Genomic DNA, 21332 nt, shown 5'->3' on the forward strand with positions numbered 1-21332 from the left:
TCAAGCCAATAGCTGAATTCACAGGCTCGCAGAATGGCTGAGGCTGGTAGGCACCTCTGGAGGCTATGCTGTCCAGGCCCTGCTCAGAACAGGGTAACTTAAAGCATGCTGTCCGGACTGTAGCTGCCTCCAGAGATGTAGGCTCCACAACCCCACTGTCAGGACAAAGTTCTTCCTGAAGATTCAGTGGAATCTCCTGTACTTCAGTTTGTGCCCACTGCCTCTCTCCCTGTCACTGGGCACCTCGGAGAAGCTCTTCTTCACACCCACCAGGTATTTACATACAGTGGCGAGATCCTCTCTGAGCCTTTTGCTTGTCAGACTGAACAATCCATGCTCTAGGCTCTCCTGGGCAAGCCCCGCAACCTAGCCACACATGAACGAGCCCTAAGGAGACAAATTCCCCTCAGTTCCAGGCTGTCTCTCCCCTGTCCATAACCCTAACCTAAGCTACTACATATGCCTAGTCTTAGCCCAAGCCCCACGGCCTCTGTATCACATGAAGATGCCAGGCCAAAACCCTTTCAGCAGTCTGATCCCTACCTTCAAGAGCCTTGTATGACATATGTTCCAATTCCTTCAATCATCTTAGTGGCCCATAGTTGCTAAAACAGCAGTGGTTCAAAACGTCGTTGGACATCTTGACTTCTAAAACAGTCTAGCATTCAAATCTCTATCCAGAAGTCCAAAAGCTGAGCTGTGTCCTTGCAGTGGAGTTTGTAGGTCACAGCCTGAACCAGTACGTGAGCACATGAGGAGTAGGGGGAGCCTAGATCCACTCTTCCTCTCTCCCAGTCTCAGTGATGCTTCCAGGAGCACGTGTGCAGTCTGAGTCTGTGTGGGCCTCCCCCCACCCTTCTCCTTCTGGTGCATCAGAGTTTGAATCGCAGAAGGCTGCATTTCTCAGCCTTCCTTTTTTTTCAGGCTGTTGCTGGGAGAGGTGAGTTAATTCCTCTTTCTTTGATATCTTGTTCTGTGGTGCCTGTGTCTCAAATAAAGGCTCTCTCATTGCCTTTGTTTGCCTTACAGTCCTCCTTCCAGCAGGAGTTGCTAGGGAAGTCAAAACTGGTCTCCCTCACTGCCTACAAGTGTGCCACAGCTGTAAGACAAGGCTACATGCTACAAATGTACATGCCTAACCTGTCACAGGGACAGTTGCTACACCTCTATAGAGCTGTGTAACTGAAAAGGAAGAAATACATGACATAGTAATTGAGTCAGAATAAATTTACCAACTTTTTTTTTTTTACTATTCTGTCAGAAGGAACAACCAGTCCTGAGCAATGGACACTGCTCACCAAACCAGTTTTGGATTATATCCAGTAACTTTGAGTGATGAATGCACAGTACAAGGAGTACAGCTGGCATTCTCACCACGGTTCTTCTGAAGCCACGAAACACAAACACGAAAAGTGAACAAAACCTTTGGTCTTTTTCACAGAATTCCTGGGAAAGGGCAAGGATTTCTGAGAAGAGCAGTTTGTCTGCTTTGTAGAGACATTCCTTCTCAGTGGTGATCAAATGCAATTTTAACACAAAACTCCCACTCCTAGTCCTCTCTCACAGAGACACCACATAGTTGTCTGTTTGCTGCTTCCTCACCTGATAGAAATCCTGAGTAAACACTGGTGGGTTATCATTGATGTCCAAAACATAGACTGTGAGTTCTGCTTCTGTTTGATGGACTGAGTCTGAAACCACGATTCCCAGCTTATACACAGCAGTTTCTTCAAAATCCAGTGGTTCTACCACCGAGATTACACCGGTGTGTTGATTGATAGCAAATTTCATTCCAGAACTTTTATCATCAATTAAATCAAACTGAAGTGCTGGGCTAGAGTCCACATCAGTTGCTGACACATGAATCACTGTAAAACCAGGTAGGACATCTGAAACAGTAATTTTCAGAGTAAGTCACAGCTAAAGATAATGTTTCAATTTCTTAAGATCTTGCCTTTCCTGATACTAAATCTTAGATAGAGGTAACATTTCTGCATTAGGGTGTTTCTGGTCTTTTTTTCGTGTGTGCCTTTTGGCTTCATATTTTAGAATAAAAGCAAGATTCAGAAACAATACAAAAGTAGTAGTAGATTTCTTCAATCACATCTGATCCTTCCCAATTTTAAACTAGGTTTTCTTTAAACTTTCTCTGAGCCAAAATACCCTTAGACTGTTTCTTCACTCAGAACAGGAACTTTCATGTTTTTCCCATGCAGCAAAATGTGGAAATGTGATACATATTTAGCTGACATGAATTAATTGCACAGTCTCACAGACTTCCACAGGAATATTTAACTGAGGCATAGTCCCCTGATCTTTGTAGAATCAACGGCTGTAGTCCTGAAGCTTTTCCACAGGAGGAAGGGGCCACCAGAGGGACATCCAGGTAGAGCCAAGAGGCACAGAATCTTAAGAGACTGATGTTTACCTCTGTGAGATTTAGAGATTTAGAGACAGCTTTTGTCCTGTGTCAAACTGACAGATCAGGAACTGCAAACAGAACCCCACTATCAGTGATAATCGAATCAAGCCCAAAGTCAACAGAGATTAAACCATTTCCCATTTGCATTCCTGGAGCATTAAGCTTTAAACACACTGTGCCATGCTCTGGGACAAATGTTCTTCATCCGAATAGAAATAATGAGCAAGTACTTTACAGTTTCTATACTTCCATGACTCCCATTCTTGCTGTTACAAGTGGAAGCTAAATTCAGAAAAAAAGCTATAATGAAAAGATGGCCTTCATGCCTTTTGCTGATAGGAGGATTGGACCAAGTATTTACAAACATGTTGCTGCTTATCTCAGTGCATCACATATACAATGCCTGTTATTTAAAATTCTGAAAAGACTCGAGATATGTAAATGCTGAGCTAATGTCACACAACCTTACCAACTGATTGCTATGAGAACAGGGTCTGAGTTCTCTCATTCATGCCATCAACCAGATCAAGCTACACGACACTTAAAACTTTCATTCAAATTTACAGAATTACTTTCATCACAGTGAACTTCAGTATGCCTCATTTCTATCAATGCTGGTTTTAGCACCAAGTTTTGTTATTGCAGAAAAGAAGAAATTGAAGACATCTGATCAATATGGCATCGGAGTCCAAAATGAACAGACTACAGATGTACTTCTGTAGTTTCTTCTCTTTCTGAATTGCCTATAGTTTTATGTGAAACTGTTCTTAAACACAATATCTAAAGATAAAGAATAATGCCTCTAAGAACAAAAGCATATTATAGTCTACTTAGATATTTCAATATTAATATGACCAGTTATCCATTTGGCTATAATCTCTTGGTTATATAAAATCACAGAAAACACTACAGTGGTCTGACAAGTGCCAGTCTTATACATTACCTAGCTGTACCATCACACTTACTTTCTGGGATCTTCACTTCACCAGGTGGTTGGACAATTGGAGCATTGTCATTAATATCTACCACTTGTATCCTCACAATACTTGTGGCAGAAAGCCTGGGGTTTCCTTTATCAGCAACTTGTACAACCAGTCTACAATTAAAGGAAGCAGTAACTGTCACCATCTGTCAGAAAACACAGAAATATTCACCAGGAAAAAAAAAAAAAAGCAGGTAAAAAGATAAGCTCTCCCTGCTCCTTGCTGTTTCTCCTATATTTGTCATGGTTTTGTGATTTTTGGTTATTGGTATTCCACATCATAACGTGGTGTAGTGCACCGGGAGTTAAACTATTAATGCTCCAGTTCCAGGTACCTGTTCCAGAAGAGAAGAACTACATACCCCAGGGAGCTTCGTGGCCAGAGAGGAGATATAACGGCTGGCAAGGTCACCCGCTGCGCTCTTCTTCGTCAGGCTCTCCTCCCCTGCTGCTCAGCCGAACTGCGCATCTCACCTCAGCGTTGTGGTGAGGCCTAACCACCTTTCAGACACTCCCTCTAATTATATTCGATCTGTTAGCTTTAATTCTCATTATATTGTATTATAGTGTGCTATCTTGCATTCTGATACCATATTTAGTAAATCCCTCTGCCATGCTAGTCATGGAACCGGGCCGAACCAGCCTGTAAACTGTTGACAATATTCCATCTTTCCTTCTGTGTGGGTGACTGTTTGAAATTTTAATTTTTGTATATTACAAGAATGGTGTCCAGGAGAATCCAGATAGCAGAAATACACTGAAAACATAAGGACATAGTGATGCATTCATTTCAGCCAAATTCATATAATGTGCAGGTAGTTTTAAGAAAAGAAAAAAAAGCCTTGAAAAGATTTTTCAGGTAAGATATTTCTCAAGAAGGCAATCAGAGCGGGAATTAAAACTTAAGTACTGACTTGTCCCTGGGAGAAATCTGACTCTTCTCATCGATTATGAAGGGACAAAAGGAACATGAAAATCAAGCAGTATTAAAACTTCCAAACTAATATACAGCCAGGATGTCTGCAGAGATACAGAAAATACTGACACCACCCATCATTGTCAAAGCCCCTCTGGTTTTAGAAGGACCAGAATCTCACTGTCAGATTGAGGGAGTTTGACTCAGACTTCTGTTTTACACCTGCATAAGGATCAGTAGAAAATTGTTAACAACCTTTTCGATTCCACAAACAAAGTAGCAAAGAAAACAGTAAAGGATGAGCTGATAGATATGGATAGAAAGAAATCTACTCTGTGGGAACCAGCTTCTGAACAATAAAAAGCAAATGGTTCAATAAGCAAAGACGATTTAGAAGACTCCATCCTTCCCCAAGATCATGAAGGGAATTAAAAATTACATCTGACTCAACAGGTGCTCTAAGAAGGCAACTGATTGAAAGCAGAAGACATCAAGCTACATGAAAAAATATACGTCAGGGCTTGGCATCTCTACTGAATGTTTTGGGTAGGAGCAACTGTTCACATGTGTGTCAACATTTTCTGGGTCTCTCAAGAAATCATCTCAGTGCTTCACTTCTTCCTCTTAGTTAAAAATTGCTGTTCCAAATGTCAAGAAGATACTATATTCTAAACATTCACACAACAGTATGGAACAACAAGGCTGTAACTCAAGCTATGGATTGCACTTCCATTCCTGAGCCATGCAAGCTCTGCCCTGGGCGTCTCTGTGGTTTCCTATACTGAGAGAACGCACAGCTTGAATTGTAGACTGGTATTCAATCAGTGATCACATATAATTCCATATAGAAAGTGTATTTTTTCTAGAATGAATATTGGTAAGGTATATAAAGAAATATTTTACTGCAAATAATCACTTTCTATGGTTTCAGGAAAAAACTCTCAAAAATACTTCAGCCAAGGCCTTAAAATTAAGGTTCTGTCAAGACTTCCATTACAAACCCACTTGTAAGAGACTTAGAACTTCTGGGATGAAAACATTCAATTTAGATTAAATAAATAACTCCTTGCAAATTGGAAAGAACCAACAGTCTAATTCTGAAATTAAACAGCAAAAAAGTTTTAAAAGCTTCTTTTGTTATTCACTCTCCACCTAGTGACACAGATTAAAAGGTAATAAGTAGAGGGAATATGAATATTCTAATCCTCAAACAAACTGCCTATCAAAAATGCTAGAATTCCAACTTAAATATTGAAATAAATCAGGTTTCCAATTAAAGATAGATACCAGAATTGTTAGGATTACGTGTTCAGTGCTTCACTAACCACAAACGCCCTTCCTTTGGAGGACTTATTCCAGGCATTCTTTTAAAGTACTACATGCAAATAAAACGTATTACATTATTTAAATAGTGACTAAAAATCAGAACTGATGTTTTTGATTCAATGAAAAACAGAAAAATTAACTGCAAGTGAAGTCTTCTACACATTAATTTAAAATAAAGGATTAGGAAGCTTTTATCAAATTACACTTACATTTTAAAAAAAATCATATACTGTTAATCTTTTTCATGTGGTTTTCTAAACGTTATTCTGACTCACAATAATTCTGATTGGATGATTAAAAATTTGAGCCCCACACCGCCATGTGGAAAAAAGAAAAAAGGAATTTCTAACATATAAAGCAATCTAGTTTTCATAGATATTGCAGTATATAAAAAGGGTACATTTATGAATCAAGACACTTGCACTTTCTCTTCAAAGCATAATTTCTTACTTTCCCTGCAAGGCATGATTTGCTTTCTTTCTAAATTCAATTATAGCATGCCTGATAAACTGTCACATTTACTTGATCATATTTATTCACAATTTCTTGGAAAACAGGAAAGAAACTAATCTGAGCACAGGACAGCTTATAGATATAATCAGCTTACAGAATAATTTTATCAAATGATGTAGAAGAAAGTCTGAAATATATTCTATTTTAAATCAGAAAGCAGATCACGAACCAAATCCAACAAACAGGGTTTGTTCTTTATCTCTGTCTCAATTATTATTTAAAAAAAAAAAAAAAAATCCAAAAAGGAAGAGCTGTATGTATTAGATATAATTTCTTCTCAGAAAGAGCAGCTCAGAATTGGAGCAGGTTGCCAGAGGAAGTGGTGGAGTCACTCACCCCTAAGAAACATGGAGATGTGGCACTGAAGGACATGGTTTAGTGGGCAAGGCTAGTGGTAGGGGCACAGATGGACTAGGTGATCTTAGAAGTCTTTTCCAACCTTAATGATTCTATGAATCTATAGTTCTTAGTAAACTGAAATCCAGGAACACTTGTCATTTCTCTAGTGAATCATGTTCATTTTATCAGTAAATATTACAACTGACCAAATAAAATTATTTTCCTTCCCCTAACAAGTAACCAGAAATCTATGGTAGAAATGAGCAGCTTTAGGGCTGTTTTCAGTGCTGCCTAATTTTGCACCCACGCTCTACAGGTAATGGATATCAATAGAAAATTGTAAAATACATATTATAAGCAAACTTACATTAAAAAAAATATATATATATAAATATATATATTATTAATATATATATATATTTTTTTTTTTTTAAAATAGAACTCTGTATACAAACCTATAGGATGAAGCCTTTCCATGATTTAGGACAGTATTAGTTGATAAAGTCCCTCGTGCTGAATCAATTAGAAACACTGCGTTTTCATTACCAGACAAAATTGTGTATTCTGTCTCTCCGTTCAGCTGGCTGTCAAGATCAGTTGCAGATATCTGTTTGGAAGCAAATCGGAGGCTTAATTCAAAATGGCAGAACATGATTTTGCAAAGAAAACTTTACAGTACTATATTTCTGGTTGCTTTCCTCTTGACTGCTCAAATTTAAGCAAACAAACATACTGGCCCCCAACATAAGTGTCATGTGAGGTTGTATGGGAACTGCTGAATCACAGCCTGAACCTCTGATTGATCACCTGAGGCAAACAGTGAGTCAGCCACGGGAGCACAGCTGAAGGCAATTCTCCTGTGCTGCAGGAAGGGGTGGAGCCTGGCTGCACCTCTCCTAGACCCATTGAAGAGCTGACTGCCAGTGGGGAAGGATCTCTCTGGAGATCACTCCTCTTGGAGTCCTTTCAGTGAACTCAGAACAAGGGTAAGCTTTTCATTCATTCTTCTTTAGCATGATAACCTGTTTAGCCTAACTTCCTGTATATTTCTTAATTATAACATCTGTATATTCATTGATTACATAGAAGTCATGAACTCTGCTCCTGAATTGAAATAGCATCCCTGCACAACCTGAGATCCAGCTACACAAAGCATTAGGTATGAATATAATCATTTTTACACTACTTATTTGTGTAAGTTGTTGTGAGAATTCTGTCTCTGTTGGGTGACTAAAATTTATTTTTCACTAATTCAGGACTACCCCTTAAGATCTTACCACTATACAGTTAAAGAATGTGTAATTAATTATTAAGGTTTTCAGAGCATTCATGGGATAGTTTTTAATTTGCTCTATAAAAACACAAATCAAAAAATGCAAAAAGGGCAGAGGGAATCTATAAAACCAGCATAATAAATAAAAAAGGGGGAGAGGGAATCTATAAAACCAGCATAATAAATAACATTCAACAGCAGTAACAACTTTCTCAAAGATTTTTCTGACTCTTCAATGAGTCGTCATTGCATTTTGCTAGTTCCTGAAGAAGCAATATAATAAGTGTGAGATCCAAACCATGGCAGTGACAACCAGTCACTGAATAAAGAAAACAGACCGTATATTGTCAAAGTTCTGACTCAACCTCTGGGTTGACTGCCTTTTGATCTTTCCCTATTGCTGGACACATGTTTCTCTAAATGCAATGTCCATCAGTTTCTAATCACTTTGCCTGTGAGGCAGTTATAGCTTTCCATTTATGTAATCTCTAGAGGATGAATATCTTTAGTACCTAAGATGGACCTTTACTGCAGCCTGACTTGCAATGCAAGAACATGTACTGAGGAAATTATGTGATCCTCTTGTCTGACATCTTCTTTTGCTCTTACCTGACCAGCTGGAAACACTTTTAGATCTATTCAGAGAAGAAATGTTGCCACACTTAAATTCAGACAAGCTGCTTTTTAAGCATCAGATTTTAAATTGAACACTTGAATTTAACTCCATTCCTGGTTTGAAGGGTTGGAAGTGCTCTTTTTACAGCTACGGCCCTTTCACAGTAGATGTATTAATGCAGGGTCTAGCCTACATCGTAACTACAATCATGAATTTGATTAACACTTTTCAACTACTAGAAGAGAAACAGAATATTAAAGAAATTTGAATTTGAAGTCCAGCTGCTCAACTAGTAAGATAAAGAATTCTCCCCAACTTGATAAAACTGAAAAGAATTCTGAATTATGGTCTACATAAAATACGTTTTACATGCAAAGTAGTAGGAAGAACCCCCTCTCAGTTTTTGAGAGATCACCCAAAACAAATTGAGCAGGATCACATTTGTTATCCAATCAATCCAATTTCTTCTTAACAACAGAACTGAGCCTATGAAGATATGTTTCTTACCTGTATAACATCTGTTTTAGGAGTTTGGCCTTCCCATATTGATGCTTTGTAAGAGCTTTGTTCAAATTTAGGTACATTGTCATTAACATCTTGTATCAATACCATAACTTTGCATAGCGCTGAATTCAAACTATTTTCAGCCAAGATTGATAGATGTATTTCATGCTTAACTTCATAATCAAGCAACTTTGGCTCCTTTACTGTGATTGTACCTGTTTCATAAAATAAATCAGTCAGAGAAATCCCTGAATACGGCACAGAATTTAAACAAACTTTTCACTGCATTCTCCCTCTACATGACATCATCTTCCACACACAATTTACTGTACTCTGACAGCTATGCTTTCACTGATTAACTACCATGCAATTTCCTAAAACAAAGACCAACCTGTAGAAAGTCAGAGAAGAAAGTGGCTATACGTGTGCTCTAAAGTGACAGCAAACCAGCTGGTACTCCTGGCTCTCATCTCAGTATATCTACATCTAGCCCTTCACCTACATTCAAGTAGAGCAGTAGCTTTATCTAACTGACGCATAGGCAAGGCAATGTGTTTCTTCTGATGTGGTGAGCTCTCCCAACAAAAATAATCACTGATTGAGACAACAGGCACAACTGTATATCTCCATGTTATACTCAAAGTTTCCTTGGTTCTTTCCTGTTCTTTTTCCAGTTTTTTCCTGGAAAAATTAAGCATAGGCACTTTAACAGCCCCTCATCTGACCAAAACAAAATCATCCTAAACTGTCCATCAGCAGTAAACATGATAGTTCTAAGGAGAGTTCACTGCTTGATGCCTGAAGCCATCAGAATAATCAGAGGTGAAAACCACTGGGAACTCAGGCATCTGTTATGAGTACAAACTATTCCCATTATTTCTCAGGAAAAATACTTATGTTGCCTATGCCAACCCAGAGAGACTATGGCTGTTCAAAAGGCCAAGTCTCCTTCTGCTGACATTTGGAAAGAGCTAAGAGATGACTGAAGGTGCTATGCCCTCTAAACAGGCCTCAGACAAGGCCACGCTCTTTAAGCTACAGACAGACACTTGACAGAAGCAATAAAGAAAATACAAGTTTACCTGTAATGGGGTGTATGGAGAATATGCTTTCCTCTTCACCGAGGATGCTATATTTTATGCTTTCTCCAGTAAATTTGCGTTCATAAGCTTCTACAGTTAGAAGTGATGTACCTATGGAGGTAACACGACATTTTCATAATGTCTGTTTAAGGAGGGTATATTGTAATTTGGTGTTACTATGAGTAATAGCAAATGCACAGCCAAATATCTGTGTATTAGCCTAGCTGCTTATTCATAACTTAATAAAGCAGACGACAAAAAGAAGTCTTCTGTGATCTCTCACCATAACGACACATCAAAGGAAAGGTACTACCTCTGTCTCCTTGGACAGTAAATTAGTCATTTGATTGAAACTTCATGAGCTACCTAATGAAAATATGAGTTTTTAACTTTTGCTGATTCCATATTCCTCGTACCACTGAAATTAAGTCTTACCTGGAGCCACAATTGGAAAAAGATAGCACTGATTCAGTGGAAGGCCAAAAAAGACACTGACTATGAAATTCCTTCTTGGAGCTTGTCTGGAAGAGTGGCTGAATTCTGTTTATTCGGGTTATGCTGTCTTGCAATGTTTTAATTCAACCTTTTCAGGGATTCTTCTAAGGAAAAGTCCCTTTTAATGATATGCATAGGAATGCACGTTACCTCTAAATGGCTACAAAGATGTCATTTATTGTTCCATTTATCTGAGCTCTATCTGGATTTTTGAGGAACACTTAGAATGAAGCATATGTAAAAATTTTATGTAGCCATTTTCTGTCAGAAAGAATACAACACTGAAACTACATGCACAGCCATGTGTCAAAGGCAGCTGAATCCGGCAGAATCTCGATTCCATGAAACAAGTAATCATTTAAAATAAAATACAAAAAATGTGAAATATATTTCATATTTGAAATATTAAAAAGAATCATAGCAAGCTTTAGTAAAGCTCATACTTCCAAATAACTGTTGTTTCCAAGACAGCAACTGCTACTTAATAGATTTTAATTGTTTAAATTAAAATTAATTTATTCCATTCAGCTGTGATGGAGTGATATTACCATACAACCTTCCTAACAGTATTACAGAAAACAAGCTATTTTATTACATAACAAAGGACATGCTACTCATGCAAAATTTTGGAAATAAGGGTTTTATAAAATGTACAATATTTTATTATATAAAATATTCTTAGTTTCTATCTGCTACATTTTGGCTTTCTTAAGCTTTATTTTAGTACTGGTAGCCACTGATCTTAAAACCAGGAAATCTTGTTTTAAATAGACTGTAATTTACTCCTAAAAGTTTGGGAATCAAAAGCACAAACACACCAATCATGACAGATGATTGTGTCTAGTGAATATACTTACAGGATACTTATAGGGTACTAGTGAGTATACTTATAGGATACTAGTGAGTATACTTATAGGATATTTACTAGAAAAGTTCTGTAAATAAAATCTAACCAAAAAACAAATGGATGTAAAACTGACAGTTTTTTTTAGAAAAAAAAAACAAAAACCCAGTGGGTGCTTTCTGAATGATTAGTGGGTTGAATTTTCTTTGCTGGGTATATGAGAACTGCTGAATCAGGGCCTGAACCTCTGATTGATCACCTGAGGTGAGCAGTGAGTCAGCCCTGGGAACACAGGTGAAGGCAATTCTCCTGTGCTGCAGGAAGGGATGGAGCCTGGCTGCACCTCTCCTAGACATATTTAAGAGCTGATTGCCAGTGGGGAAGGATCTCTTCTGGAGATTGCTCCTTGTGGAGTTTTCTGTGAGCTTCTAACACCGGTGAGCACTTTTCGTTTATTTTTCATTTATCTGTGATTATCTTTTCTGGCATGTTAATCTTACCAGCCTAATTTTTCTGTATACTTATTGATCATATAATTCTGTACAACATCTGCATACTTATTGATCTCACACTGAGCAACTTTGATTTACAACAGAGAGCAGCAAAAGGATGATTGTTTATAGCAACACCAGCTAAAGGTAAAAGAAAACATAAATCAAGGACTGCAGGATGTTAATATTTCTCTCCTAACACTGTTAGCAGTCTTGTTTGTTTATTGACTTAAAAAGAAACACTACCAGAAATAGAGCAAGCAGCAGTATTTCCATTTGAATCCCTGGTTTTCTGGGACTAAGTTAACAAAATGTTGCTCTCAATTATAATACATCTATATCATAGTTTTCATTCTCTCATCTGCAGTGAGTACTGTAGTCTCTTCCTTCTCTGTGGTCATATAACTGATTCATCCTTGCCCTTTTTTTCTTGATATCTCTTAATTGCTAATGAAATAAAGTCCTGAGGTACTCACTCAAAACACAATTTTAGATGAAATTAAAGCTACAGGCCCTTGACTTTGGCTTTCATTGTTTACACTGTTTTGAGTTTCAATTCTTTTAAAAATAAACTTAGAGCTTTCCCACTCTATTAGTTAAGGTAGAAATAAAATTAGGAGGAAAAGCCACGTTTATTAATACCAGTTCTACAAATAATCAGTATGTAAATCTCCATCAGACTGAATACACTGGGACTATTCATACTTGTAACTAAAATTTGGGGGTAAAACCCTCTAGCTCCTAGCTCAATCTGAAGCTCTGCTAAATTTCCTGTAATCAAAACTTTTTAAGTTGAATCAGATTAACGTTTTTTCTACAGATCGGACTGCAGAGCTAAGGCATTCTTGTTGCCACAGATCCTTGGGAATTAGCATAATGGCAGGCTGGATTGCCTGGCCTGGCTGGTGAATGAACACTTAAGAACAATTAGGATTACAACTGTTGATTTCTGTAAAGCTCTCATTTTCATTTTCTTTCTTTAATCTTGTTTCCTAACAAAGCCTATTTTTGCTGTCATGGTTTTTTCTTGGGTAGAAATAAATTTACCTCTTTCTTGCAATAATCAGTTAATTAATGCAGATTAATCCAAACTCTCAAGAAAAGAATGAAACTCCAGGGCCTTCTCCTTACTCTTCATTGAAGACTCACAATTAAGTTCTTGTGATACTTCCTGAAAACATAAGCTTGCTGTAGCAACAGGTAGACATCAAAGAGAAACACAACTAATTACTGTACAAAGCAGGGCTGAAGCCTATGGTATATCTGTGGCTTGATTATGGAAACAAAAATCAGTTATAGGGCACCTAAAAATATTTGCAAATCATGGTCAAATTAATGGAATAAAAACCATACATTAAATGTCAAGATAAATATGAGATTCATTTATTGCATTTGTAATTGAAGCTACAAATGAAGCACTGGTTTCACAGAAATTTAAAAAATCTATCCTGTTCAAAGCCTTCTAATTTTTCCAAAATCTTACATGTTTTTTGACATGTGAGATTGTGAGAGGGCAAGACAGATGCTCTAACCTGGTGGTTTGGTCACAATTCACAACATTAGTAATACTAATAAGCATTATCTTAATTTTAAAGCACACTGCTGAAAATTTGGCTTGTAGCCTTAAAAAGGCATGAAGGAAGAAATGGCTGAGCAACCATAGAAGTAATTTCTGCCACGGCCATCTTCATCCTTACTTCTGTTTCTAATTAAGCATGAATACTGATTGGTTTTCCTAAATTATTAACACATTTTTTTTTCTTTATTGATTCCTAACCAAATACGTAGGCTATTACTCAAGATCTGAGATTTCACTATTCTCACAATGCTCTTAGGATATAAAGGAATATTGCCCAGAGGGAAATTTGAACTACAGAGGATAAATGAGAGGTTCAAGCTGAACCTCACGAAACATCTTCTGAATCTTGAACATAGTGCAGACCAGACCTGTAAATACATCTGGTCAACTGTACAGTGGGATCTATGGGTGGAAAAAATGTGAAAGGCACTATATTCTGCCCCTCACTGTGATGAGCACAACCCCTGAAGCATTACCTACTGTAACTCATCAGCAGGATGCACAACAAATATCATCTAAAGATAAGTACAGTTGTTGTTTAGAGTATTAGAGGATTACAAATTAATCTGTAAGTACCTTGTGATTTAAGCTTTTATCTATTGGCAGCATGTAGTAGTGCTGTCTCTGTCTAGAGATGTACTGTGGAAGTGCGAATGTCAATGTCTGCAAACTTTTCCTCCCTTCACCTTACCTTGCCCATATTCTTCTGAAAAGTCCAGAATGTAAGTAGGTTTTATGATATCTCTAAAAGCTTTTACAGTTCATTACGGGTTTTGTAAAAACAAGAACAAAACATCTCACGTTGCAAATAGTATACCCATATATACTCATCTCATCTGAACTTGATTGTGTTGACAAGTAAAACAAGGAGTAGGTGGTCAACCCATCATTAGAGTCATTTTCCAAAGGAATGAATCCACTGGTGCTCAGGGTTTCCCAGACTCTGGGGTGCAAAAACACCATTTCTGTCGCACAAGCTTAATGTGAGCAACACCAAGGTATGGGAGCAGCAAACACGTGTCAGACAATTCCTACAGATCACAGTTCTCTTGCTGGTACACTCAAAAAGGGCAGAAAGGAAACTTTGTAGAATCACAGAATGACCTGGGTTGAAAGGGACAACAAGGATCATCTAGTTATGGGCAGGGTTACCAGCAGCCCGGGCTGCCCAGAGCCACATCCAGCCTGGCCTTGAATGCCTCCAGGGATGGGGCATCCACAGCCTCCTTGGGCAACCTGTGAACAGTGCCTCACCACCTTCTGGGAGAAAAACTTACTCCTAATATCTAACCTAAATCCCCTGTCTTAGTTTAAAACCATTCCCTCCTGTCCTATCCACTATCCACCCATGTAAACAGCTGTTTCCCCTCCTGTTTATATGTTCCCTTGAAGTATTGGAAGGCTACAATGAGGTCTCCCCAGAGCCTTTTCTTCTCCAAGCTAAACAAGCCCAGTTCCCTCAACCTTTCCTCATAGGAGACAGGCCTTCTCTGGGCCCATTCCAAGAGCTCCACGTCCTTCTTCACAGAATCACAGAATGGCCAGGGTTGGAAGGGACCTCAAGGATCGTGAATTTCCAACCCCCCTGTCACATGCAGGGCCACCGACCTCCCCGTTTAATACCAGACCAGGCTGCCCAGGGCCTCATCCAATCTGGCCTTGAACACCTCCAGGGAAGGGGCATCCAGTGCATCCAGCACCTCACCACTCTCATAGTAAAGAACTTCCCTCTGACATCCAACCTAAATCTCCCCCTCTCTCAACTTAAACCATTTCCCCTTGTCCTGCTATTATTTACCCTTTCAAAGAGTTAAATCCTTCTTGTGCTGGGAGCAGTGAGCAGTAGGCTTATGTGCATTGAAAAGAATGAAAGTAGTGAGGGTCACATTTATTTTGTTTCATATTTTATTGTCTGAGAACAGGCAAACTAAGCCATTCAATTATTTTGGAGATTTCTAAAGTTACAGTCAGAACCTATTCTTATTGTATTTCATTTCTCTGTAGATGTGTAATGCTTTATGATATACTCAAATATAGTATGCATATACCAGACTCAGCCCTAGGAATTATCTGTATCCCAGGCCTGGATGCAGTGCTGCAGATGGGGCCTTACAAGAGCCGAGTAGAGGGGGACAATCACCTCCCTCTCCCTGCTGGCCACCCCTTTTTTAATGCAGCCCAGAACACAGTTGGCCTTCCGGGCTGCAAGCGCACACTGCTGGCTCATGTCCAGCTTCTCGTCCACCAGGACCCCCAAGTCCTTCTCTGCAGGGCTGCTCTCAAGGGGTTCTTTGCACAGTTTGTATAAATACCTGGGATTGCCCGGGCCCATGTGCACCACTTTGCATTTGGCTTTGTTGAACATCATTAGGTTTTCACAAGCCCACTTCTCCAGCCTGTCCAGTCCCTCTGCATGGCTTCCCTTCCCTCCAATGCATCGACTGCACCGCTCAGCTTGGTGTCACCTGCAAACTTGCTGAGGGTGCACTCGATGCCATCATCTGTCATTGATGAAGATGTTGAAGAGCACCGGTCCCAAGACCGACCCCTGAGGGACACCGCTTGTGACCGGCCTGCACCCTGACACAGAACCATTGATCACAGCCCTTTGGCTGCATCCAGCCAACCGATTCCTAATCCATCCAACAGTCCATCCTTCAAATCCACACCTCTCCAATTTAGAGAGAAGGATGTGATGAGGGACCATGTCAGAGGCTTTGCAGAGGTCCAGGAAGATGAAATCCATCGCCCCTCCCCTGTCCACTGATGCCATCACTCCATCATAGAAGGCCACCAGATTGGTCAGACAAGATCTGCCCTTGGTGAAGCCATGCTGGCTGTCTCAGATCACCTCTTTATATCGTCTGTGCCGTAACATAGCTTCTAGAAGTATCTGCTCCATGATCTTTCCAGGCACAGAGGTGAGGCTCACTGGCCTGTAGTTCCCCAGGTCTTCTATCTTTCTCAAACATGGGAGTAATGTTCTCTTTTTCCAGTCACCAGGGACTTAACAGACAGCCATGATTTTTCAAATATGATGGAGAGCGGCTCTGCAACCACACCAGCCATCTCTCTCAGAACCCTGGGATGGATATCATCTGGCCCCATGGACTTATATACGTTCAATTTCATGAGGAGGACTCAGACTTGTTTCACTGTTACAGTGGGACAGAAACTACTCCCCACAGCCTCACCTAGAGGCTCAGGGTCCTGGCAGACATGGAAAGCCTGACCACTCGTGAAGACTGAGGCAAAGCACTCATTGAGTACCTCAGCTTTTTCTATGTCTGAGGAAGCCAGCTCCCCATTACCTTTCATCAAAGGGACAAAACTCTCCTTGGCCTGTCTCCTCCTGCCTATGTACCTGTAGAACCCCGTCTTGTTATTTTCCACATCCCTCACCAAGTTCAGCTGCCTTGACTTTCCTAATTCTATCTCTACACACACAGACAACAGCCCTGTACTCCCAGGCTGCACAACCCTGCTTCCACTTCCTGTACATTTCCCTCTTTTCCCTCAGTTTAAGCTGCAGATCCTTGCACAGCCACGTCGGTCGCCTGCCTCCCCTGCTCAACTTCTTCTGCTGGGGGATGGGGAGCCGTTGTGCTCTCAGAAGGGTGCTTTTAAAGAGCTGCCAGCTCTGTTCTGTACCCATGCCCTTGAGGACAGTTTCCCAGGGGATTCCATTCAGCAATTCTTTGAGCAGCCGGAATTTTGCTCTCCTGAAGCACAGATCCTGACTCTGCTTTTTGCCAGGCCTGCATTCTTCAAGATCACAAACTCCATCATATCATGATCACTACAGCCCAGGCTGCCTCCAATCTTAACCTCTATAATGCTCTCCTCTGCATTAGTGAGCACCAGGTCCAGTAAGGCTTCACCCCAGGTCGGTCCATCTAATACCTGGACTAGGAATTTGAATCATCCAACTTCACTTTTCCCTGCTAGTGCACAATTTGTTACAATTACCATCCCAAATAGAGAGGAGACAACCCAGCAGCTGCAAGAACAGCAAATGGTTTGAGACCCACCTGCTGCACTGTTCTCAGGCACACTTGCTTCATACAAGCTACGGCTGAACAAAATCTCCTCCTCTTGTTCCTTTGTAAAGATAATGACCAGAGTCACAGCTGTTCGAGGTGAGGTACCTTGATCTGAAGCCATCACTAGCAGCTCTGTACTGAAGTCTTCAGAAGCCAAGGGCTCCTGAAGAACGATGTCACCCGTCTCTGGGTCAATCTCAAATAAAGTTTCTGCTGCCAACAAACTAAAAACAACAGCTCCATTTGGCCCCAGATCCACATCCTCTGCTCTCACAGTGGCTACCGTCTCATTCACTGTGGTTTCAGCAGGCACAAAGGCCCTGATGGGGCTCTGCAGAAACACCGGATTGTTGTCGTTAACATCATCGATGTGTACCACAATGCTGGCAGTACTGCTTCTTGGCAAATGGGGGCTACAGTCACTTGCCACAGCCCTAAGCGTATATTGGGACTTGATCTCCCTGTCCAGCTCCTTTGTAGTAACTATGGAGCCTGTTACACTGTTAATGGCAAATGCTCCGAAGGTGTCTCCAATGAGTGAATATGTAACTTTGCCATTCGGGCCATCGTCTCTGTCAGAAGCAAAGAGGTCCAGGATGGCTGTGCCTTCCTCTACGTCTTCTCTCACAGAGATGTGATACTGGTTCTTTTCAAACAGTGGGCTGTGGTCATTTTCATCCAGGACTGTTATGTACAGCAGTGCGGTGGAACTCCTTGGTGGACTGCCTAGGTCATGGCACTCTATTACAAGAGTAAAATTGCTGACATCCTCTCTGTCTAAGATACGAGTGACCAACAGTTTTCCAGAAGTATTGTTTAGTGTGAAGTATTCTCCAACGTTTCCACCTTTCAAACACAAAAAAATAAAATTATGGCAAACAACTGCGTTTGGAAAGAGAATCTCTTGTGACTACCACAATGTTTATTACAATAACACGATCCAATTGCAAGGGCAGCTGGTGTGCTCGTGTATCCTTTGCATATTTTATTCCTCTTATAAGAATTTCATATAGATCAGCAGGTGGCAACGACAGTAAATACAGAACATCATATCAATTTACAGAACAGCTATTTTGTCAGATATATGTCTTTTTTTCCCAAAGCTGCACCCTTTATAAGTCTCCTGTAACTATGCTGCATCACAAGATGACCTCTTCTCAACCTTAGCTACAAGTTCCAGAAACCTATAAAGCACTGCTGACAATTGCAATCAGTTACTCTTTGCTCTATTCTACAAATCTGTTTCTTGGAAATGAATAGTTGCACTTCAAGATCTTGATTTTGGGGGAAAGAAAAGAGAAAGTAAATATGAAGCAGTTGACAGAAGAAAAGCCAGCATTTTCAGTTGCAGTGAATGGCATACATACTTTATAACACGTAGAAAGACCAATAATGGCAAATAAATTTAAAATTGTAAAGGATCATGAAATTAAAACCAAGAAAACAAAGAAATTCTTCACTGCTTCTTGAAAGAAAAATTTGTCAGCTGGTACCACAGTAGCTATCTGCTGTTTGAGCTAATGTTGGGAGCCACAAACCGAAGTAAGCATAGCATATTTGTATTTATGTGAAGAGGCTTTGAACAACTGTGGAGCTTACATTGACATAGCAGACTTGGGGAGAGTTTGGCAATATGAAAACCAAGTATTACTTTAATTGGTGAGTGAAAGCTCTGACAAAATAAAATTAAAAAATTAAAATTTGATTAGTTCTTGTACTTAATAAAAGAGTATATTTATGTTCACAGCTTCCACAACTATAATGAAAGGGATAAAATTATGCATTTGTGATGAATGCCTTCTTCCAGGATTTGATAGCTTTTGTTTTTCTCTTCTGTACCATTTCAAATTCACAGAGCAGACTTAAAGTTTGCTTGGAAAAGGCTTATTAATACTGACAAAGGGGCGATGACTTTTTTCCCCACCAGCACATAAAAAAAGCACGTGGACAAGGCAGTACATAGGAACACTAGCCTAAAACCTGGACACTGTTGTTTATATGCTTCCTGATCTAACAATAACAACAAGATATAACTTACCACTTATTTTGTATCTTAGAGCTCCGTTACTGCCAGCATCCATGTCTGCAGCCCTGGCAACGTAAACTGCTGAAGGTTGTTGATTCTCTGGAATACACATCTCAAAGACAGGAAAGAAAAACTTGGGAGAGCTGTCATTTTCATCCAGCACTTTGCAGATAACTGTCGCTGTGCTTGACAGAGATGGAGTTCCACCATCTCGAACCAAAACTAAGATTTAAAAACAGAAAGCAAATATTATACAGGTATACTACTCCTTAGCAATAGCAGAATAATCATAGTTTTTTGCTATAAATAAAGCACATACTCCCCTGTTCCTGAATATATTGGCACTTCCATGTAACCCAGACTAACTCTGACAGTAACACCACAACCATTTTCACCTCCCGCTGCACAAGCGATCATAGCTACTTCATGCTGTTACCTTTAATACTGTAAACCTCCTGCGTTTCCCTGTCCAGTGGTACAGCTGTTAACAATTCTCCGCTGTGCAAATTTATCCTGAATTTCTCATATCCAGGTCCTGGTAAGACATCATACTGAAGCAAGGAATGTTGTCCTAAAAAGGAAAATAGAAGTGCTAATAGAACAGTCACTCTCCTTACATGCCCTCTTTTCCCCCCACCTTTAGGAAATGGATTAGAAATAAAATTATTACTCTCAATGCAGTGAGTAACTGCTTTTTTATTAACAAAAGAGATCAGAATTTATAAGTGGATCTTCAAAATCCTTGTCCAGCTACTGCATTGTGTGTAAGTTTTCCAGGCATTCCAAGAGACCTCAGCAGCATTTTGAGGGACCCAAGGCAAGTTACCAAACAAGCTGGCGTATCACGAACTCAGACCATGGAATCCACACATTTGTCTTGTGCTCTCCCTTAGGTAATAAGTTATTTTTCAACAGGACAGTGCACCAAGCTGTTCTGGCTCTTGTTTTCCTCTTATTTCACTCACAGCCAGTACAAGCATCTCTGTAAAGTATGACATTGAATAGCATAAACATTCAGAGAAAACATCCACTTTCTGACACATCCACAAGTTCCAGGTACTGGTAATACTGAGCTGACAGAGGCCTAAGTCCTGTCAAAACTCACAGGGTTGACACTGACTTGACTTCAACTCAAAAGCCTACTTGATGGGCACTTCCACTGCACATCTCAGGCCTTTTAGACTGTTTATGCTTGCAGACAAACCCTGAAACGATACGTTTGTCTTTAAGAAGTCTTGTAGGGTTTTCAGTAGGGTTTTTAACTTAAAGATCTTCCCTCTCTCAATGTTTTTCTGAATGTCATTTTCAACCAGTTCCTAATTAGATCTACCATTTGTATACAATACATGAATATTATTCTTCCTGTCCTTTTCTAGGAATCATAGCACAGAATCACAGGGTGGCTTGGGCTGGAAGGGACCTCAAGGATCCCAAGTTCCAAACTAGGGCTTCCAGCCACTAGAATATGCACTAGATCAGATTGCCCAACCTGGCCTTAAGTGCCTCCAGGGATGGGGTATCCACAAACTCTCTGGGCAACCTGTTCCAGCACCTGATCACTATCTCAGTAAAAAAATTTCCCCTTGACATGTAATCTAAATCTCCCTTCCTTTAGTTTAAAACCATTCCCCCTTGGTCCTATCATCATCTAGAATAGTAGGATAGTAGAATAGTAGGATAAAACTGTACAGGACTTTACAAGTCATGCTTGTCCAAAGTCCAAAGCTGCCTGAGCTGAAGGAGAAATGGAATTCCACATTCCTACTAGTTATGACCATAACATAATCTCTCATATTTCTTCTGTTTTCAACACCCTTCAGAGGAAAATACTGCGTCCTCTCTATTAGGAGATCTTCAACGAGTTTAACCTCACATTCTACA

The 21332-nt window shown here is 39.8% G+C and overlaps 1 protein-coding gene across 1 annotated transcript in view; it reads right to left on the bottom strand.

The window, feature by feature from the left end:
* Window positions 1–21332, bottom strand: part of DCHS2 (dachsous cadherin-related 2) — an 80658-nt gene that overhangs the window by 8614 nt on the left and 50712 nt on the right. Inside the window, 8 exon segments of the mRNA XM_031553246.1 lie at window positions 1603–1889; window positions 3388–3518; window positions 6954–7105; window positions 8895–9106; window positions 9974–10084; window positions 17414–18271; window positions 19464–19673; window positions 19888–20022. Of these exon segments, the coding sequence (XP_031409106.1) occupies window positions 1603–1889; window positions 3388–3518; window positions 6954–7105; window positions 8895–9106; window positions 9974–10084; window positions 17414–18271; window positions 19464–19673; window positions 19888–20022 (2096 nt within the window).

Source organism: Meleagris gallopavo, chromosome 4 (genome assembly GCF_000146605.3).
Source record: "Meleagris gallopavo isolate NT-WF06-2002-E0010 breed Aviagen turkey brand Nicholas breeding stock chromosome 4, Turkey_5.1, whole genome shotgun sequence".
Classification (NCBI taxonomy): Eukaryota; Metazoa; Chordata; class Aves; order Galliformes; family Phasianidae; genus Meleagris; species Meleagris gallopavo.